Raw genomic sequence first — 19,836 nt, forward strand, 5'->3', positions numbered from 1 at the left:
AGCTGTAGATTCAAAAGTCCATTCTGTTAGTTCTTTGGTGATAAACAATAGGATTGTGGGTGATACGCTGTATTCTGCAATCACTGATCTGAACCTGTCTGTAGTAATCACTGCCTTCGTTTTGTCTCAGGAGAATGGAAAGATTCATCTGTGACCATCTTGCTACCTTTTTTAATAAAGACCTCCCCAGGCTTGGCACCCTCCATACTGTCCTCTCTTGGGATGACTTGGTAGCTGTCATCCCTTTTCAAGGCTGTGTCTGTGGTATGAGATTTGAGGTTTGTAGTCATCTTATGCTGATCAGCAGGTTCCAGCCATGGACCCAGATTCACGTTGCTCTGTGGAGAGTCAGATCATCTCGCTGATCCTGAAAATTAACTTTAAAAATATGCTATCATGTCAGTTTTTTGTCACCTCTGAAAAGGTCCCACTACAAGTGCTGTTGTGCTGTATCCTGTGTCTCATTATCAAGGAGAAAAGCGTGGTCTTATGTGTTCCTCACCGTCACTGTAGCTCTGGATGCATGAGGTGGTGTTATAGCATTGAGCATTCTGGATCACAAGAGCACATGGAAAGAGGAGCAGCTGTTAGGGGAATAACGCATGTTGCTTTCTTCATACTTCTGGTAAAGAGTGAAGTGAGCAGATCAAGTTGGAAAGCCGTGTTTGCTGTCATTGTCTTCTCTGCCTCCAGGCATTTGACCCTGCTTTGGAAGTTGGTCTTGGGCCAACCAAGAAAAGGGCCATCGCTGTTGTAACTTGGAGTCAGCTTTGCTGAAATCATTAGTTAAGCCAGCACATAAGCAATGTGAGACCAGCATCAAGATTTCTTGTTGGCATTTTTCCGCCTAACTGAACTAATGGCGTTTAGCTTATGAACATATCATCATATTAGATTTTAGTAAATGGAATTAAATTTATATACTGAACGTCAGTTGCTCTCCATGGCTTTTTTTAGGACGAATCCTGGATTTGAAGACTGGAACAGTAAAGAAGGAAGGTCAGCAGTCCTCAATGAGAATGTGCATGGGATCAAGGCGCTCTTTCATTTGCAGAATGAGGTATGTATTTACCTTGTATTCCTGTGATGGTTTTCATCCCATCTCAGATTAGATTGAGACATCTTGTTGCATTATTTGACCTTGAAACTGTAGTGACACACTCCCATTAAGCATTTCCAGAATGCTTGTTTTGGAACTGGAGTAAAACTGAGACCTTTCTTCCTTTATGATTAATGACAAACAGCGCCAAATTTGTGTGTTGCAGTTATTTTTATCAGTGTGGGGTGCAGGATGCTTTCCCCAGAGAACTTCATGACAACTTCACCCCTGGAATGTAAGCCACTGTCTCTTCCAGTCAAATTATTCAAATCAGTACTTTAGGAACAAGGCTTTCACAAGACAAACTCTGTGTATTTTTTTAGCAAACCAATAATATTAAAAGAATTTTGAAGACAAACAGGAATTCAGTTGCAAACTTGCCAGCTATGTAGGAATTAACCTAAGCCTGGTATGAATTAACCAGATGTCAGCTGGTTGATGCTAGATAAATGAGTAATTGTTAGAGGCTTTTGTTTTGCAATTTTCTGACTTCTCCTCCATTGCTTGGGCTTCTTGAAAGAGATTTGGCTGACCAGTGCTTCTGGCTGGGACTTGTGGGCACTTTTGTTATTGCAGTGCTAATGGGATAAAATGCCTGTTGCTATTGCAGTAAGTTTCTGTCTCTGTGGTTAGTGGGGAAAGTACAAAATTGCATCTGCAGCCTATATCCAATATATATGCTGAATACAGATGATGCAAAATTTGTTATGAAATGGAACATGCAAAGCAAAATATTTGACCCATTACAGCAGATGCCTGTACTTATGTGGTGGATTTTCTTCCACTTATGTGAGGAGGCTGAATGTATGGCTCTTGGGTGCCTTTTTAAGGGTTTTATGTATTTTATATCTCCCAAGGTCAGACTTCAGAGCTATAGGACCTCTTCCCCCTTAAGCAAGGGGAAAGACATACCGCCTGACAGAGAGACATGGGGAACATTGCTTTTTCTTCCTTCAAGCTGCACACAGTGATCGTGTGAGGAGGACATTTTTGTGGAAAGAAAACTAGGCCTCGTCCTGTTCACAGTTGTTCCTTTGCTTTCAAAACAATTCAGATTGCAGTTATTTCCTAGCACTCTGATCCAGTAAACTCTAGCCCATGAGAGCACATGCCAGTAGCCAGCCCCATTGTTTTGGTTTTTTTTGAATTCTAGATTTTATTTTAATTGTTCATTCCTTCTCCTTGGCAGTGACTGGTGTGAAAAAAAAACGCCCCAGTACAAGACCCAAACTTTGTGGGAAGAATGAGCTTTAAATAATGTGAACTTTCCTTGTGATTATCTCTTTCATTGCTATTGTTTTTCTTTTCCATTGAAAATTAATTGCTTTTACTTTTCAAACTGCTCAGCTTCAAATGGATTGTTAAAATTATACAGTTGGGCATATTTAGTAATATCAAAAAATGTAAATGGTCAAGTTTTAAAGAAAGTTACTTGACAGTATAAATAGTCTGTTCTTGCAAACATTAGTTCAGTAGTTGCTAGTGTTGTAGCTGGTGTATGGCAGTTGAAATGCTCTGGCCACAGGGAGCTACCGGAACACTGAGATTATTTTCTGTGGATAAATGGGGACTGATTTATATTCTCTTCTAGTTTTTACCCTTGTTTTACAGTATTTTGAAGTGTATTTGTACTTCAGCCACTCTTGGAATGCCTATTTCAAATAGTCTTTAGGTTGGGGGAGTGCAGGAGGGAAACTTCTTGTAGTCTCTTCTGTTCTAAAGTAAAAAGAATGTTTGTAGCACACACAAAAAGCTTAGCCTGTGGAAGCAGCAAGTTCTAAGAAAACATGAATGTGACTTTCTGTCAGAAATAAATTATTGTCTACTTGTATATGCTAATAAAGATCTTAAAATGTATTTTCATCCTGGGTATTTCTTTTCGTTTTTGAGCCCTTTCAAATATTAATTTACTTTTTAGGTGTGGAAATGCTCCTCTGGATCATTTACCTCTGAACAGAATAACCACCATGAGAAAAAGATACAGGTACTATTACTTAACTTATCACAACAGTTAGTTGCCATACACACTCTCATTTTCTACTGGGCTAATGCTCCCTCAGGGAATACAGCCTGACCAAACATCTGCATTAGCACACAGCACAAAACAGCACTGGGGCTCAGGAGAGGAGAACTCACCACTAAATTCAACTGTTAGCAGAGTCATTGGATCTTTTTGCAAACCAGATCTTTTTACACAAGTCACTCAAGTTCTTTGTCTTAACCAGCTCCATTCTGCAGTGTCTTTCTCAGAGAAGTATTATGGAAAGCAGGTAGGGCTTGAATAGCATTTAATGGAGCTGACGTAGTACAGAGCTCCAGGTTTGTTGTTTCTAACATAACTTACAAATACCAGTAAATCATTAGTAATTGTAGTTTAAAAGCATAAAGCTATCCTGCATGTCGATCAACACAGTATTTTTGTGTTTCTTTTTCATTTAGGAATGGCCTTGGCCCAGTAAAAGAAGGTGAAGCACAATATGCTGTTGTCCATTGCACTGGCTATATCAAGGCTTGGCCACCAGCAGGTATGTATCTATCTCACTGAAGGTGCTGTGCACCACACTGTCTTCAAGGCAGTTGAAAACCTGGCTCAGAGTCCTTTGCTGGTACAAAACCAGGCTGAATTTTAGTGGGGTAACCAATCCCGGCTCATTTTGAGAAGCTTTTGATAGCAAGAAATAGCTGTTACTCAGGGCCTCCCTATTTTTCCATGTGAAGCCCTTCCTGGTTTCATTGGCACAAAGGAACTGAAGGAATTGTCGGTAATGCAGAATTCCAGCAACTGGGATCAGAAGTTTTCACTCTGATAAACAAACATAAAAATGGCCTGATTTTAATAAGGTAGACACAAAACATTTGTACTACTAGAAAATACCAACTAGTGCTTTTATGCTTAAGTACTGAATTGCAAGCACCCATGTATGGAAATGTGTAATTTAGGTGCATAGGCCTTCCCAGTGTTGGGGTTAGTAGAGAATGTTCAAAGATTACATTAAATTCTGTTTTGAGGCTGTTTTTCTCGGAAACCAGTCTTGGCATATTGCTTTGAACTACAGAGAAAAACATTTACCTACTGCAACTCAGTATTACATGTGGGAATATTTACCTTTGAAAAATGCAAGGAGGAGACAGCAGAGCTCATCCAAGCACCATTATGAACTGGGTGAGCTGACCTTGGCGTTTGCAGTAGTTGGAGAGGCTGTTTGCAGTATGACAGTGCCTGCTGGCATGAAGCAAACCAGGAGTTGTCCTGCCCTTTTGCGGTCGTGTACCCCAGGCATAAATCACATTTGTGCAAGGATTATGGATGGATGCTAAGAGGTGGTTTCCACCAAGTCTGTGCAGTGGTGTGCAGACACCAGCATACAGATGTGAACTTCTTGTTGATTTCCTGCTGAATTGCAGTTTTGGAAGAAGAGGAAAACTTTCCCTTTTCTTGCTAATGGGGTTAATATTCTTCAGTGTGTTGTAGGAGTCAAAATGTTTCAGTTTAATTTCTGTCTCAAAAGAGCAAGAGCACAGTGTGTGTAAATTGCTTAATAAAAATGAAAGCTTGGGAATTTGTGGGTGTTTTTCTTCCACAAAGAGATTAACTTTTCTATCAGTAATTCCAAACATAATTGAATTCAGCCTTTATATGCAGGTTGTCTCTTCAGGAAGGTGCAGGTCAAATGAGATTTCTTGCAGCTTCTTGCTTATCTTGAATGAAAAGCCTGCTGCATGGTATGGGATGTTTGAAGGGATCTAACACGTCAGGGTGGATATTGCTAGTGCAGAGCTGCAAACTCATGAATTCATGTCACTGCTGGGTTACGGCATCAGCAGTGTATGAATTCAGCAGCCATTTCTGCAGGGGAGCAGGCACTGCTGAGCAGGAGCATGACATGTAAAGGAACTTTGGGATCTTTGAGTGCCTGGTTGCCAGTTATTGCATTGTAAGTTCTAGTGCACTTTAGTGAGGTGTTGTCCCCATCTTGAGCTCTTCCAAAACCTCGTTGTTCTCCCATGCTTAACAAGCTCTTTAATTTCCAGGCCTCATTAGTTTATGGGAAGTCTATGCCAGTGTATTCTTGTATTTCACTGAAAATCAAGTGGGAGTTTTCCTGCCTTGTGTCTGTCTCTCTCCAGTGTTCTGGTGTATTTCCAAAAGGAGGTCATATCCTGTCAGCCTTGCCTTTGCACAGTTAAACCAGCTTGCTTCTTCTAATGTCCATTCTCACAAGGCATCCCCTCTTTATCCGTGTGTCTTTTCTTTGCACTTGTGTTTCCACTTAACTTTTCAAAATGTGGGTTATTGGCACTATACACTCTTGTTCCAGGTCAGATTATAGTAATGTATAATGGAAGTGGTATTTCCTATCTTGACTTGCAGTATACGACACAGCATGCTTCTCTTTTGTATACTGTATCCTGCTGGCATCTTAAATCCATATATATATATATATATATATATATATATGTGTGTGTGTGTGTGTATACACACACACCAGGCTGCCTTTTTCTCAGTTGTCAAGTCCAAATCTTCCAGTTCATAGCAAAAATAGCTTTGAATTGTGTGATCTTTAAATTAATAATATAAAGTTTCATCCCATTTCTGTTGCTGTACTTTATGGCTGTTATTAGTCCCCAAGTGCATGCTTATGCATTTAGTAATGTTGAATTTCATCCCATTTCTATTACTCCACTCCTCAAGATCACATGGTGCTCCCTTATAATATCCCAGTGCTCCTCTACAATTTTAATACCTCCAAACTATAGCACAGTCCTAAGGGATGTTTTCTATTTTGACATCCTTATGTGGAATTTCAGTGTTCTTTTATGTTGCCATCCAAATTGTTACTCATAATAGTCGTGCTGGAGTGCTTTTCTCAGGGCATATTATACTGAATCAGAGGGTCTTTCACGCATGTTTATTTGCCCTCCTAGTCTTCCCCACTTTGTATTGGTGATTGTCATGTATCCGTTGACTTCTGAAGTTGAATGGGAATATCCATGGGCTGAATTGGTCCCCAATATATGTTTGGGTAAATAAGTGGCAACACCACTGCATTTATTCTCATTTCCAGGGGTAATTCAACCATAATCTGTAAAGCGAATGAAATAGCTGCAGCAGTAATTGAATTTGCTAGGGCTTTTCTAACCTGTAATAGAATTACTTCTGTTCTAATCAGTCAGAGGCAAGGCTCTGGCCTTTGCTTCATCTGTGGCTTCTTGGGAATAAATGGGTTTATGCTAAATCACAGCTGTTAAAAGTTCAGCTATGGAAAGGATGGTTTTAATTTATTTTTTAGTTGCCAAGTGGACACTGTAATATAAACTCATCCTTTTCTCTCAGAGATGCAATGTGGCATGTGCCTTACACAACCACTACACAGCACATAAAATGTACTTTCATAAATGAAATAACAACTATTTAGCAAATGCTCTCAATGTGATTTGTTTAGCACCTGTTATTTTCTGTTTCGGGGTTGTGTGGCATTGTGTGTGGCCAATGTGTTAATTTTTATTTAGTCCCACACTGGGTATAACACCATCAGTACTGATATAGAAATACCAAGGCAAGAACTTCTCTTTGATCATTATTAGTGCAATAGAGTATCAGGTTTGAAAACGCTGATGCTGTGAGCAGTCTGCTAAGTCTCTTAAGTAATTTGGGTACTTTAAAAAGGTGAAAACAAATAAACTACAGACAGCTGGCCATCAGCATGGTGGCATATTTTAAGGACTGGGGTTTTGTGGTTTTGTTGTTGCTGTTTTTCCAAAGATCTAAGGTAGAAAGCAAATTCTGTTATGGCTCAGGTTTGTGGTCAGCATGAAAACACTTTTTGCACATCTAGCCTACCTTTTTTTTTCCTTTTTTTATTGCTTTAGTGAAGAAGCAAGGCTCACTTACTGGCAGACTGCCTTTAGCCCCTTTTCCACTGAGAAACAGGAGAGAAAACAGGAAACATCATGCCTTGTCTTCCATTTAGGTTCTGTTAGTTAATGTTCAGTTCATTTTTCTCCATTTCTCTGCAAGAGAAGGGTAAAGCTAAGCTCAGGTGAAAAACCTGGCATATGATACCTACACGCTTATAGCCCCATAAATTACAGGTTGGCCTCAAGTAATAGGGGTAAATTTTGCATAGAAGTCAAAGGAAAAAAGGAGTCAGAAATTCCGGAATGATATTCCAACCAGTTATGTTGTATGTTGTATTAAAGAATGACCATGTAGTGCTGGATTATTTTGAATAAGGTAGAAAGATCCCTTGTTTGAAACTGGCTGAGCACAAATTCCAGCCTTTGTCCTTCTGTTCCTAGCAAAGCAGCACAGCTAGAACAACTTGGGATCATTAACCTAGAGAGTGCTTCGAGTTCATGAACAGTCACAAAACTGAGAAATGCTGTGATCATTCAATTTTCAACTTATGGAACCGTTTGCTTTTCTTCTGGGTTTTGGTTTGTTTTTTTTCCCCTCTGAGTGTCTCATTCCTGGAAGGAAATTTATCTTAAGTGGTCTATATGATATTTTCCTAATAGGTTGGTTTTTTTTTTCATGCCATAACAATTGATGGAAAATATTTGGTGGAGAGAAAAGATACAGTCTGTCAGGATGTTGGTAGTTTCCTGTAAATGAAAACCAAGGACCTGCAGAAAAACATACAGTGAAGAAAAAGCTTAGATAGATACTTATTTCAAAAACTTCAAATAGAAAGTCCCAGAATAAGGTTAAATTCAAATAATGTAATAATGTTGAAACCTTTTTTTCTCCTTAGTTAAAGAAGAAACATTTTAGCCTTCCAAGTCAGACTTACCGTAACGTCTTAACCACAGCATGCCAAAGCTGTTAGATTATTTTAACGTTTTGGCCAGAATCTGGACATTTGTGCAAAGTACTCCCTCCTCCAATACAAAACAAAATAGTTGCTTGAATATTCTTTGCAGTGCTGTCATTTTCAAGGCTTTTTTTTTTTTTCTCTTTCTTTTTCTAAAGAGAGAAGAATTTCAGTTTTGTTGGGTTTCTTTCACGAGATTTTTCCTACCTATGCTGTAAACATCCACAACCTTTTTCCATTATGTATGGGAGATAAAGTCACGCAGTGCAGTTTCATGCACCTGCATGTAACTCTCAGAAATGGTTCTCATGAAGGTAGCCATTAGCAGAGGATTGCTGCTGACCACTGGGCACTTAAATAGCATCCTTCTGAAGACTTATAAATCATTTAATTTTGAGTGTAGTGAAATAAACCCTATGATTCTATGATTCTAAACCCACAAATGCGCTAACACTATTTTGTGTTTCACAGAAAGACAGAGAAAAAAGGCAGAAAGTGGTTCTGTTGTGTTGTTAGAGCCAACTGGTAGCTCATGGGGAAAACTCTTAAGTTTCTTATGTCGGCACAAACACATGCCATTGCCCTGTGGGAAACTGTTTGCTGGCATAAAGGATACTTGGAAATGAAATATAACCTCTCAGGACACTGCCTTCTGTGAGGCTCAGCTGAAGGCTGAGCTTTGTGAGTTGTTGACTTCAACTTGAATCATTGAACAAACATAGCACTATATTTATTATTCAAGAGGAACATATATTTGGTATTGAGGAGTCCTGTCTCAGGGTTACATATAAAGAATGTGAATAACTAATGTATGTTTGTTTTGTTAATACTGCCTGAAGCATGGCTGCTTTCTTCCAGGCTTTTGCAACTTTTTCTTGGAGATAATGATGGTACTTGGTGATGTTAAGGAGAAATATTACATTTTGTTAAAAGCTGGACAAACTGGTAGTAAGTGCAGTGCATGTATCTTTACTTACCTGTCTATACTGAAGTACATTCAATAGGAAGTCCGCTAAAACAAAAGTAAATCCCTTATACAAATGCATCCTCCCAAAAAACCACACCTACAGCTGAATCTTTGTAACTATCAGCAAACAATAAAGAAAATAATTTCCCTCTATGGAATGCTGTCAGTAACAGCACCTACATTGCAGATGAGCAGGCAGTCATTTTGGCATGTTTTTACTCTAGGCCCTTTTAGAGAAGGGTTAGCAATTCACTGGATCAGGTATAGATTAATTCGAGGCAGATTGTTTTTTATTCATAGGGTGTCTTGTGAGACAACCCAACTAATACATTTTCCACTCTGTTGCACAGACCAAAAATAATCCACCCGGGGGGGGGGGGGGGGGGGGATAAACCAAAAAGGTGAAAACTAGAAGAGCATCCCTTGCCAAAAGAGTGACATCAGAAATGGTACTTCTTAGCTAGGTTTAATTTTATAGCCTGCTTATTGCTTTGAATTTGTTTGGGCAGTAGCAAGCATGGACCAAGTTCCTAAAAAGGAAAGCGTGTTTGAAAGCTGCAGGAAAAAAAGATTATGCAGAGTAAAAGCCGTCCAGCTGAGTGTCTTTGCTGTCGTTCTCAGTACACTGTGCCACTAAGGAAATGATTGAAAAAGCTTTTGAAGTCAAGGGAAAATACTTTAAATTTGTCCTTCTCAAATGGAAAACTCTATTTAAGAGGGATCTTTTGGTTAAGGTTATCTAACTAGAATGCCTACAGTTATTTCCTTAAAGCAGCACTTAGACCATGTTTAAGTGGCCTGATTCTCATAAGTGCCAGGCAGACACCAAGAAAATCCTCTGAAGGTGGTATTGTAGGACCTAGAATCAGTCACCATCTTTGAGGTCAGACCCCTATACCGAGGTGTCTGAATGTAACCGTATGTTCATGTTATGTATGTATGTTTATGGTGTATGCTTCAGGCACCAGCTTTTAGAATATTTGTTCTTTTGGCTGATGGTTGAACTTGTCTCACTGCTGAGTTCGGGACCGAGGAATAAGAGATTCCTCATCCATTTCCTGAAGGGGTGCAATCCTAGCTGCCATCTTCCAGCCAAAGTGTTGGGTCAACTCTTCGATAGCTCCAGTGCTTTCTTTCCTCCCATTGTTGCTTTTGTACAGTGCTGCATTTCTGTCATAGCAGAGTCAATGTCCTCATGCTCCTTCCTAAACACCATTTCATTTGTCCTGCTCTCAGTTCACACCTCCAGTCACAACTTTGTCAGGTGAAACTTTGGCATCTTCTTATCCCCTGCAACTGCACACAACTGTCAGTTAAGCATTTTCTACCTATTTAAAATTAAACTTGCTCATGTGGAGGAGTGTAGGTTTAGTTTTGGAAGCTCAGCCGTCCCTGTGCTCCACATGTATATGAGCAGATAGCAGCCATGTGTCTGCCAAAATTTTGCCTTAAATGGACACAGATTTGGGTCTGTTTGGGTCCAACACAGATACATTTGCTTCTGCTTTTTCAGGGTAATATTGTCTCTCAAGAGACAGCCAAATTCAGGTCCTTTGCCTGCTGGAGCTGTCGTTAGCTTATTACTGCATCTTGCATTGAAGAAATAACGGTGCGTAAACAAAACAAGGAAGGAAAACAACGTACTTCTAATTCTTCTCAAAGTACTTCTGTAGTACTTCTCTCAGCTGTAGTTTCATGTCAGTGGTTTATGCTCTCCATGTTATGCTGGTGTCTCAGAGCATGGAACTTATTGGTGTTTGGGATCTTGTTTGTGGTTTCCTTAGTGTGTAGAGGAAAAGAGGCTGGAATAATAGTGTGTGAAATACTGAATCAAGACTTTGTAATTTAGCTGCCTGATAAACTGCATGCAGTGCAGAATAGTTGTGCAGGGGGGATATATGCAGGTTGTCTTCATTTTAAGGATTTTCTGAATGAGGTGAAGAATCTTCAGTGGAAGTTTGGGTCTGTAGTGCCCCACAGAGGGACCTTCATTGGAAACACAAAATAATGTTTTATTGTAAAATAACTTGTTGATTCCACCCAGTGATATTTTTCACTTAAAGTGTTTAATAATAATGTATTCCTAAGGTGACATACTGCCACCTTGATCTTCTTGTGCAGTTTCTAAGAACACGTTTCAGAGGGGTATCCTGTTGTTTGAAGGATTGCAAGTGGGTTTAGAAGTTAAGGAGTTATTTAGAGCAAAATTTTTTATGTCTGGGTAGCAAGATTACTGTGTAGAAGACAAGGGGGTTTTGCCCAGCTCTTGTAGTGTGACACTGAAATTCCTGCTGCACCTCAATTTCCTACTTGTCAGAAGGGACAATAATGCTTTTTCTTTGTAAAGCTCCTGAGATCCCAGTTACCTGTTAAAATCACATTTATCTGTTGGGAGCTGCAAATGAAAATATAACCCCGAAATTGCAAATTCCATTGCAAAAAAAAAGTTTGAATATGCAATCAAAAAATACAGTTTTTTTTCTTTCATATTTTGTGTATTTTATTTTATTATATAGCTCAAAGAGAACTAAAAACTACCTGTAGAGTGCTATATAGAAACTGATTGTCAGATAGGATTCAACTATTTGATGGAAAATAATTTCTTCAGAGACTACTTCAATTTCATCAGCAGCATTTGTAGTCTTTTTACGTAGTTGTCATTTAAGGAAGTTGTATGCTGTCATCCTCTGCACAGTCCAAAGATTAACTTACATTGGGAATTACAAACTTTGAGAATCAAGTGGCTGTTTCATAATTGGTAGCTGCTTTGCAATTAATTTCATTAGTGCTTTAAAGTGCCTCTTAAATGATTCACTGCCTGTTGTGACTGAGTTCCTTGAAAAGCCTTGTGAAAGAGTTTACACATCGCTTAAAATAAGTCAGCAGTGTCACTTTTGGAAGATGTTTTTTTTAAAGTGCTTCATAGGAAATTGCTATCTCAAACCTGGAGTTGGGAAATAGCCTTAACTAAAGACTTAGCCAACTAGCAAGTAAACAGTGCTAATGTGAACGTTCCTATTTGTGAAATACTGAGATGGAAAACAGTACACGTGTATGTTTTGAAATGATTCCTGTGTTTATAATAGTTACTCCTGTTACACAACAGAAACAAGCGCTATTCACAAAGCATCCGCATTTTTTCAGTGTTTCAACTTAAGAACCCAGACTTAGTCCATTATAGAAAAAAGTAAAACCAGCTGTTAAATATAAGCATGAAGTTCATGAATAATCTAGTCTCTGCCTTGTTTTCAAGGCTTGTTGTGATACATTGTTCACAAAGAAAACTGACCATGATGTGCATTCACTGACCAGATGAAGTGACTACATGGTTCCAGTAACATGCTGCAGAGTAGTACTCACAGAAATGTTACTGTCCATCTTGGTTTATAATGGAATTTTTGGTTCTGTGCTTTGTCCAGCAGCCAAAAGTGGTGCCATGGGTACTGTATATGCATGTGAGGTATGTAGGATTGAGCATGACTGAGGAAGATCATCTAATCTGAGCCCAGAGATGATGCCTGAATCCTAGAGAAGACAATAAGGCTATTTTGAATTATTTTAAGCATTTAGAATAGTATAGAACCAGTCTAGCAGCATCTCTGCTCATCTCAATTTCCCAATTATAACAGTGTTTGTTATTTACTCTAGGAATGACTATACCAGAAGAAGATGCTGATGTGGGACAAGGTAGTAAATACTGCCTCGTGGCAATAGGAAGGCTTCAGGTAATGCAGTCTTTCCGTGTACAAACTACTTCCAAAAGCATAGTCAGTGTTGTGGTTTAGTTGTAAAAGATTTGCACAAAGTTCTGGTACTAGATTCTAACTTTTAACATGCCTCCAAAATATAAAGCACCTTGATGTCTGTGTGCAGCCAGTCACTTGTTTAGAAAATGTCAACAGAGGAAAATGGAAATGTGGTTTTGGTGAATATGTGAACTGAATCCAAAAACAGCAGCAAAGATGCTGTAAGTGCAGTGCATGTATCTTTACTTACCTGTCTATACTGAAGTACATTCAATAGGAAGTCCGCTAAAACAAAAGTAAATCCCTTTGCGTGTACAAACCTCATATTCTCTGGGGTGTGTAAGGATGGGATATAGTAGATAGTGAAAAACATGGGAGTACAGGCACGGCAGGTGATAGGTTAAAGTGGCTCCCAAAGCCAGTGATATGCGCCTTGCTATTCTTCCATTCATTCTCTCTCTCTGGCAAATCAACTACTTGAAAAACTTTGATTGCAGGAGTTATTCTGAAAATGGTAAAGATAAGGTAGTCAAGAGGCACTTCACAAAGAATAGCTTTATTCTCAGTGTGTATCGTATTGTGCATTCAGATGTGATGTCAGCCAAGGGAACTGTCAGGATAAAATTTTACTTCCTTTTTGTCCAGATGGTTGCAATCGATGTGTTACATTTTCTTCCTTTATCCATTGCTGACGAGAGCTCTGAGCAGGAGCTAGAGCAGTCACGGTGAATCTCCTTCACCGAAGCAGGAAGGCTAATTTTTATCTTCCCTGTCTGGGAATTCTGCCATGGGTGAATGTGTTTGAGCCTCTTGCATGATCTCCTATTGGCGTGCACTCATTGCCATCTGCTAGGATGGCATCACTCCTTCTGAAAAGGTAGAATGACCCTTTCATTAGAGCACAGGTGCTAAGCTCATTTTATCAGAGAACAGCCTGCACATTACTGCAAGTGTTAGCACTTCTGCAGAGCGTGTCTCCATCGTGATGGCAGAGCAGCAAAAGTGTTGCATGATGCTTTTTAGGTTAATCATGCTTTTATAATCATGGGTAATATATTACAGTGTTGGAGAAAAGGAAGTTGTGGGGATTCATATGTTACAACTGCCAAAGAAAAATGATTTCCAAGAAAATTACACGAGTAACATGTGGAGTGTCAAAACATCTGTTACTTTAGAAGATCCAGCAGGCTATCTGAGGAAGAGCAAGGGGAGGCTCTGTGGATGGGCTTAGTCATAGAGGAGTCAAGGTGCACTAATTAAAAGTCTGTTCTATAGCAGCAGATTGAAGTCTTGCATACAGTTAACAGGCTAATCTGTTTCAAGACATCAAAATAATGAGATTTTGTTCTTTTTGCACTGGGACCTTGTTAACAGAGATATTTCCGAAGGCTGTAAGAAACAGTAGTCCAGTTTGTGTCCTCAGTAGGAATCCATGGATGTGAATCCAGCTGTACTTATATCCTTACTAAATCCATCCTTCTTCAGAACTTCTTGTGTGTTTGTTTTCCTGCCATGGTGTTAAGTCTAGATAGGTGTCTTGGGGTGAGATATTTGCAAACTAGACTAAAGGCTGTTGTGTGTCATTTATTTGTGCTATTGTTTTGTTTCTGACCTCCTTTAGTAGTTAGCAGTCTGCCAACAGGTTTTGTTCTTTAGCTAGGTAATCAAATTTGACTTAAGGTGACTGTTCTGTGGACTAATTTGGTCCTAGGTGACCAGCTCTCCAGTGTGCATGGACATGAATGGCATGTCGGTCCCCACTGAGTTCTTGTCCAGGCACAATTCTGATGGAGTCATTACCTTCGTCGACCCAAGGTGCATCAGCGTCATTGGCTACCAGCCCCAGGTCAGTGAGGCACTGCAAATACGCAGATGCTTTAAACCTTCACAGCTTTCCATTGAAGACAGTTCTGTGATAAAAAGTTAACAATGCTTGGAGAGAGTTTTAGTCCTGTAGATCTTTTCTTCTGCCAATCTATTGAGCAGTAAGCAAACATCATTTATGGCATCTGTTATCCTTTAGGCTTACATCTGCTCCTCTGAATAGGAGGCTAGTCACAGAACTGAGTAGAATAGTAAATGAAATCCTGACTACCACAACTCTCTCTTGGATAACTCTCAGTAGTTGCAGTTTGGAAGAAAAAATTTCTTGCTCATTTATTTTTCCCTTTTACTTTGACATTAGGTAGCTTTATTGTTTTCACAAAAACTAGTGCAATAAAATGAGCTGTAGTAGAGGATTTCAGTCTCTTCAAGACACCATTTCACAGTTATTAAAAGAAAACACTTAAAAATTGTTTGTAAATACATATATCTGTGCAACAGCAGAAACACAATGTGGGATATGATGCCTACAAACCTGTTTATATGATTCATCCCTGATTAACCGAGTAGTCCCACTAAGGCAGGTAGATGTAGTGTCTGCAAGGATTACTTGCAGATCTGCCAGTGGATTTGTGCTGTGGTTTGGGGTTTTTACACATCTTTATGTTTTATTCTAGGATCTTCTGGGGAAAGATATTTTAGAATTCTGCCATCCTGAAGATCAAAGCCATTTGAGAGAGAGTTTCCAACAGGTGCCATGTCCTGCTCCTTTTCTTCCGTGATTTATTTATTATTGTTGTTATTATTTTGTTCAGAGAAGTAGCTTTTATTTTACATTTCAAGGTATTTCTTCTGTTATGCAGGAGAAGGAGGGGCAAGATAGGAAACAATTTGTTGATCAGTTAGTAATCAGTTAAGCTGCATAAATGGGAGTTTAAATGCTGTGTGTGTGTTGGCTGTATTTTCAGAAATAAGTCAACTTAGTTAAACATTTTGCTTTCTTTTTACAAAAATTTAGATGGGTGTTCACAGTTAGAGCTGTTCTGGAGATGCCTGCACAGATCCCACTCTGTTAAGTGGCAACTGAAAGTATTTAGCTCCCAAGATGGGCTGTTGATTTGAAAGTAGTTCTACCCCTCTAATGCTGGATTGTTTGTGACCTAAATTCTCTGCTAGCATAGATGATATACTTCATATGAGTTAATGGAAGTTACACCACTTCACATCAAAAGAGAATTTGACCCTTTTTCCTACTAGGAAATTGGAATGCAGAGAGAAGTAACAAAAGATACACAACATATGGAAAGAGTTACTGATTTGGATTCATTTTTACAGTGGGCCATGTTTTTACATCAGCTATATCAAAGCCATTTATTCCGTTGTAGAGCTTAGTGTTACAAATTGGTCTGGGACATACAGTAGGAGTGCTTTCCCCAAGCCCTCTGCCTGTTGCTGATCTTTTCAACACCTTCCCTGCTGCACTAGAGAGCGTGGCATATTATGTTTGACTGATTACTGAGGTTCACTTGATATAAGTGGTTCCAGATTTTCTTGCCAACAGCCTATAGCTCAAGCAAGATTTGATGATCCATCTTGTGTTGGATACTGAGATGTATTTTTGGCTGTGAAGTGTGGATATGAAGTGACTTCTAAAACAATTTGTATTTATTCAGGCATGGTATGCAAAAAGTGAGCCTGGAAAGCCTCTCTGGGGAAAACAACTAGATGCTGTTCTGTGTTGATAGAATAGATTGTGAAACTGAGGTTATGGTCTCTACAGAAGCATTGGAGATAGTGTAGGATACTGGTACTCCTGAGCTATTTCTCACCATCCCCTCCTTTAGGCATAGGCTACCAGCCCCACTGCTGAGCTAGCAGAAAAGGCTGTGAACACTCTGCATCCACTTCGGTGTCCCTTGAGCAGGCTGAGTTCAAAGAGCAACCAAAGACTTTTCAGGATGCTGGTTCACAGGGAGGAGCCTGTGAAAATCAGATGCTTTATATAGGTTCACCACACCCAGTTATCTTCTCTGCCTCACCTTGGGTGGGGGTGTGATGTTGCGGCTGAACCTACCTGATGGGTAGCTGTCACCAGGAGTCAGGTACTACTCCCCAGCTTCTCTCCTCCCTGACCTTCCCACCCTTTCTACTGTGGTGATGCTAGCACAGATGGACTTGCTGGGTGGGCTAGTTAGGGTACTAATTGCTTTTGCATGAGACTGGCTTTCAGCTGCTTCAGCTCCCTGAATTTGTGCCTGATCGCACCAGTGGCGCAAGAACAGCAAGAACACATATGCTGTTTTTCACTAGTGCCCAAATGATTGATTCCATTAATTTATCCAAGAGACAATGACAGAGAGCTGCTGGATAATAACATGTCAAACATCCGTCTCTGAAGTGATTGCCTGGGGCTCAGAAGGGCTGACTAACTAACATTCAAGTTAGTGACCTGTTCCACACTGTTCACCGAGAGTGAGATCAGGCAGTGGGAAGCTGCCAGAGTATCTCAGAACTGGGTTGCTGGGGACTTCACTGTCACTACTCACTATTAGGCATGTGCACAAATGATTTGCTAGATCAGACCTACATGATTTGCTTAAGGTCATACAAAAGAGCAGAAAAAAATGCAGATTAAGTGAAAGTTTCTGTTCATTCAACCTGTGTCCAATCTATGAAAATACTGTGCTGTTCCTTTGGTAGGCAATTCCTTTTTAAGTATATTTTTGTTCACTAGAGCAGCAGTATGATTTGGCCTGTTCCTTCAGTCATGCAATAAAAGACTGAAGTAAACAGTTAAGCTATGCACCAGGTGGTTTTTATTTCCAAAGAATGTAAGAAAGCAAAGATTAAATATTAGCTTTGATTTTTTTTTTGTGCTATTTTGTTTGTGTGCACTGGTTTAAGACAGTTCAGGATTTTCCCACTAGTGATCCCTATTCTTTATATATTATTACAGAATTAATGTTTGCTTAATTCAGACTTCAAGACAATAGATCACTGCAGTTTGTTTTATTATTGTTAGTTTGGCCATGGAAGTCTCTTTGTTAAAACACAACTGTGATTTCCAATAACACTTATTTTTTTAAAAACCCTCTCAAAACCTGACATTTTTAATTTGCTGACAGTATCAGAACCAGGTTGGGGCATAACAGAGGAGGGAGGAGGGTTTTACAGGTCTTGGTCAATTGCCAGAATCCATCTCAAAGCTTTTACTTCCTTGGGAAGATAAATTCATTCATCAGGGTGGGAAAATCAGGCTGGAATAAGATAGTCTCAAGGCCAAAATCAACAAATAGAGCTTGGTATCAAAGAATCCAGAATACAGCCATTGGATGTCCAGTAGGATGCTGTTCAGATTGAACGCTTTTACACAAGCTCTGTGGTTTCTACCCTGGGTGTGGTAGTAGAAAATTGCTGATAAAAGAATGTCACTCACTGAACTGAACTACAAAAGTAGTAAAAAAATAGGCATTTGCCTCAGTATTACTTTGAGCTTTCTTGGGCATCACTAAAGGGCTTTTTATCTTCTATTTGCATTCTTTCAATTTAATTCCATATCCAGTTGATCAGATTGAAATGCAGGAAAAAACAGGATTGAAGCATTTCTTATTAATCCAGTTACTTGTCGATAAAGACAGAGGGTAAATACTGGGGGTTTTCTCCTTTTAGAGAATACAGGCTGCAGATAGCTAATAGAAAATAAATTCCAGTGGATAAGGATTAACAATCCACAATGAGATGTGGCATTTCCTTGCAGCAGACTTTCCCTTTCCTTCCCTGAGGCACCCCTGAGATAGCTTGGTGGAAAAGCAGTAAAAAATAGATAGCCCAGGTAAGTGCCAGCTGAATGACTTGGAACAATATAAATTTTCTTCTGACTTAAACCAAGGTTTTTAGATGCCGCATGAAAGGCAACTACAGTGCCACTGTGCAAATATTGAGTGTACTTTACTTGGCTGCTTCTTAATTCTCACTTGATGCCCAACTATTGACTTCAACAAAACCTCATCTATCAAAACCAGAATTTGAACTGAGTGTTGCCAGATGTCTGTGGACAGTGGCTTATCAGTGTTCTCTCCATTCAAATAGTGGCTCACTCTTTCCTCTTTTGAAAGTCAGAATGTGTCCATAGCTTTCTGTAATTCAGGTTTAAAACATACCAGTTATTGCTGGGTTCTATTCATTTGCACAGGAGGTTGCAGTCTCCTTATATTAACCTTTCTGAATGGTATTGCAGGTTGTGAAACTGAAAGGTCAAGTCCTGTCTGTGATGTATCGTTTTCGCACCAAAAACCGGGAATGGATGCTTATCAGAACCAGCAGCTTCACATTTCAGAATCCTTACTCTGATGAGATTGAATACATCATCTGCACCAACACTAATGTAAAGTATGTGCCTTTCCAGATGCTCGTGTATGGGGTTTTGAAAGAATTTAAGCATTGCTGTAAAGCAGCATTCTGATTTTTTTTTTTTTTTTATAGCCTGTTTCTAACTACTTTTATTTTTCTGTAACAGTGCAGTCTATAACAGGGTTTTTCTGCAACATAAGATCTCACAGCATAGCTGTTTCTCTGTGTCATGATCCTGCAGTGCTTCCAGGGCCTGGCTGCACTGGAGGAGAAACGTCACTTATCTGTTATGTCATTAAACAAGCCCATTGATCTCAGTCCAGGCTGCCTGAAACTAACACAGGGTTTCCAGCAGCAGACCAGCTGTCCTGATACTGGAGGAAGGTTAGCCTGATCCCTAAGCCAAAGAGAGGGTTGCGTGTCCATGCTCATTGTGATCATACCATTCCTTAGTCCTGGACATCTTCTTTTTGAGTTATCTACTCTTAATGGCCCAGAAAACTGGCACAATCATTTCCTTAGTAGGCTTGACTGGGAAGGGTTCCCAATACTCAGTTAAGATCTAGTGGAATATCCCCAAGTATGGGGGCAAATCCAACCCTTATCTTAAGAGGGAAATTACAACATCCTGTCTTTGAATTAATGTTTTCAGAAATCTGTCACTGGACCTCTTAGGAGGAAGTAACTCCAGGACTGTAGTGGAGGTTCATCACCCTGAGCAGAGAAGCTTTTGGAGCCTCCTGAGTTCTGAGCCAGTTACTGCAGAAGCTAATCTGGCCTTGATAAAACTATTGCTTTATAATGTGGGGGTTTTTATAAATATTTCTTCTTTCTAATACAAACTTAATCTCTTTCTAAAACAAAATCTGCTTCTGGTCTGACCAAAGATGTTTTGCCAAGGTTTTACTTCAGAAGAAATTACTGGTTTTCAGATCTCAACCTGTTTGACTACATAATGGAAATGCTGAATGAGCAGTCTGCTAGTGGAGATGCATGCTGAGAGCTCCACTTGCAAAACCAAACCCCTGGGGCTTT

At 39.5% G+C, this 19,836-nt stretch overlaps 1 protein-coding gene across 5 annotated transcripts in view; it reads left to right on the top strand.

Moving 5' to 3' along the window:
• Window positions 1–19,836, top strand: part of ARNT2 (aryl hydrocarbon receptor nuclear translocator 2) — a 104,739-nt gene that overhangs the window by 60,219 nt on the left and 24,684 nt on the right. For all 5 annotated transcript variants that reach the window (XM_061446806.1, XM_061446807.1, XM_061446811.1 and 2 more), the window contains 7 exons: window positions 958–1,060; window positions 3,018–3,083; window positions 3,539–3,624; window positions 12,530–12,606; window positions 14,339–14,473; window positions 15,129–15,203; window positions 18,689–18,840. In XM_061446806.1, coding sequence (XP_061302790.1) covers window positions 958–1,060; window positions 3,018–3,083; window positions 3,539–3,624; window positions 12,530–12,606; window positions 14,339–14,473; window positions 15,129–15,203; window positions 18,689–18,840 — 694 coding nt within the window. The remainder of the gene's footprint in view (window positions 1–957; window positions 1,061–3,017; window positions 3,084–3,538; window positions 3,625–12,529; window positions 12,607–14,338; window positions 14,474–15,128; window positions 15,204–18,688; window positions 18,841–19,836) is intronic.

Source organism: Pezoporus flaviventris, unplaced genomic scaffold, assembly GCF_033815535.1.
Source record: "Pezoporus flaviventris isolate CSIRO_AGI_PZ_B2104156 unplaced genomic scaffold, CSIRO_AGI_Pfla_v1 ptg000006l, whole genome shotgun sequence".
NCBI classification, from domain to species: Eukaryota; Metazoa; Chordata; class Aves; order Psittaciformes; family Psittacidae; genus Pezoporus; species Pezoporus flaviventris.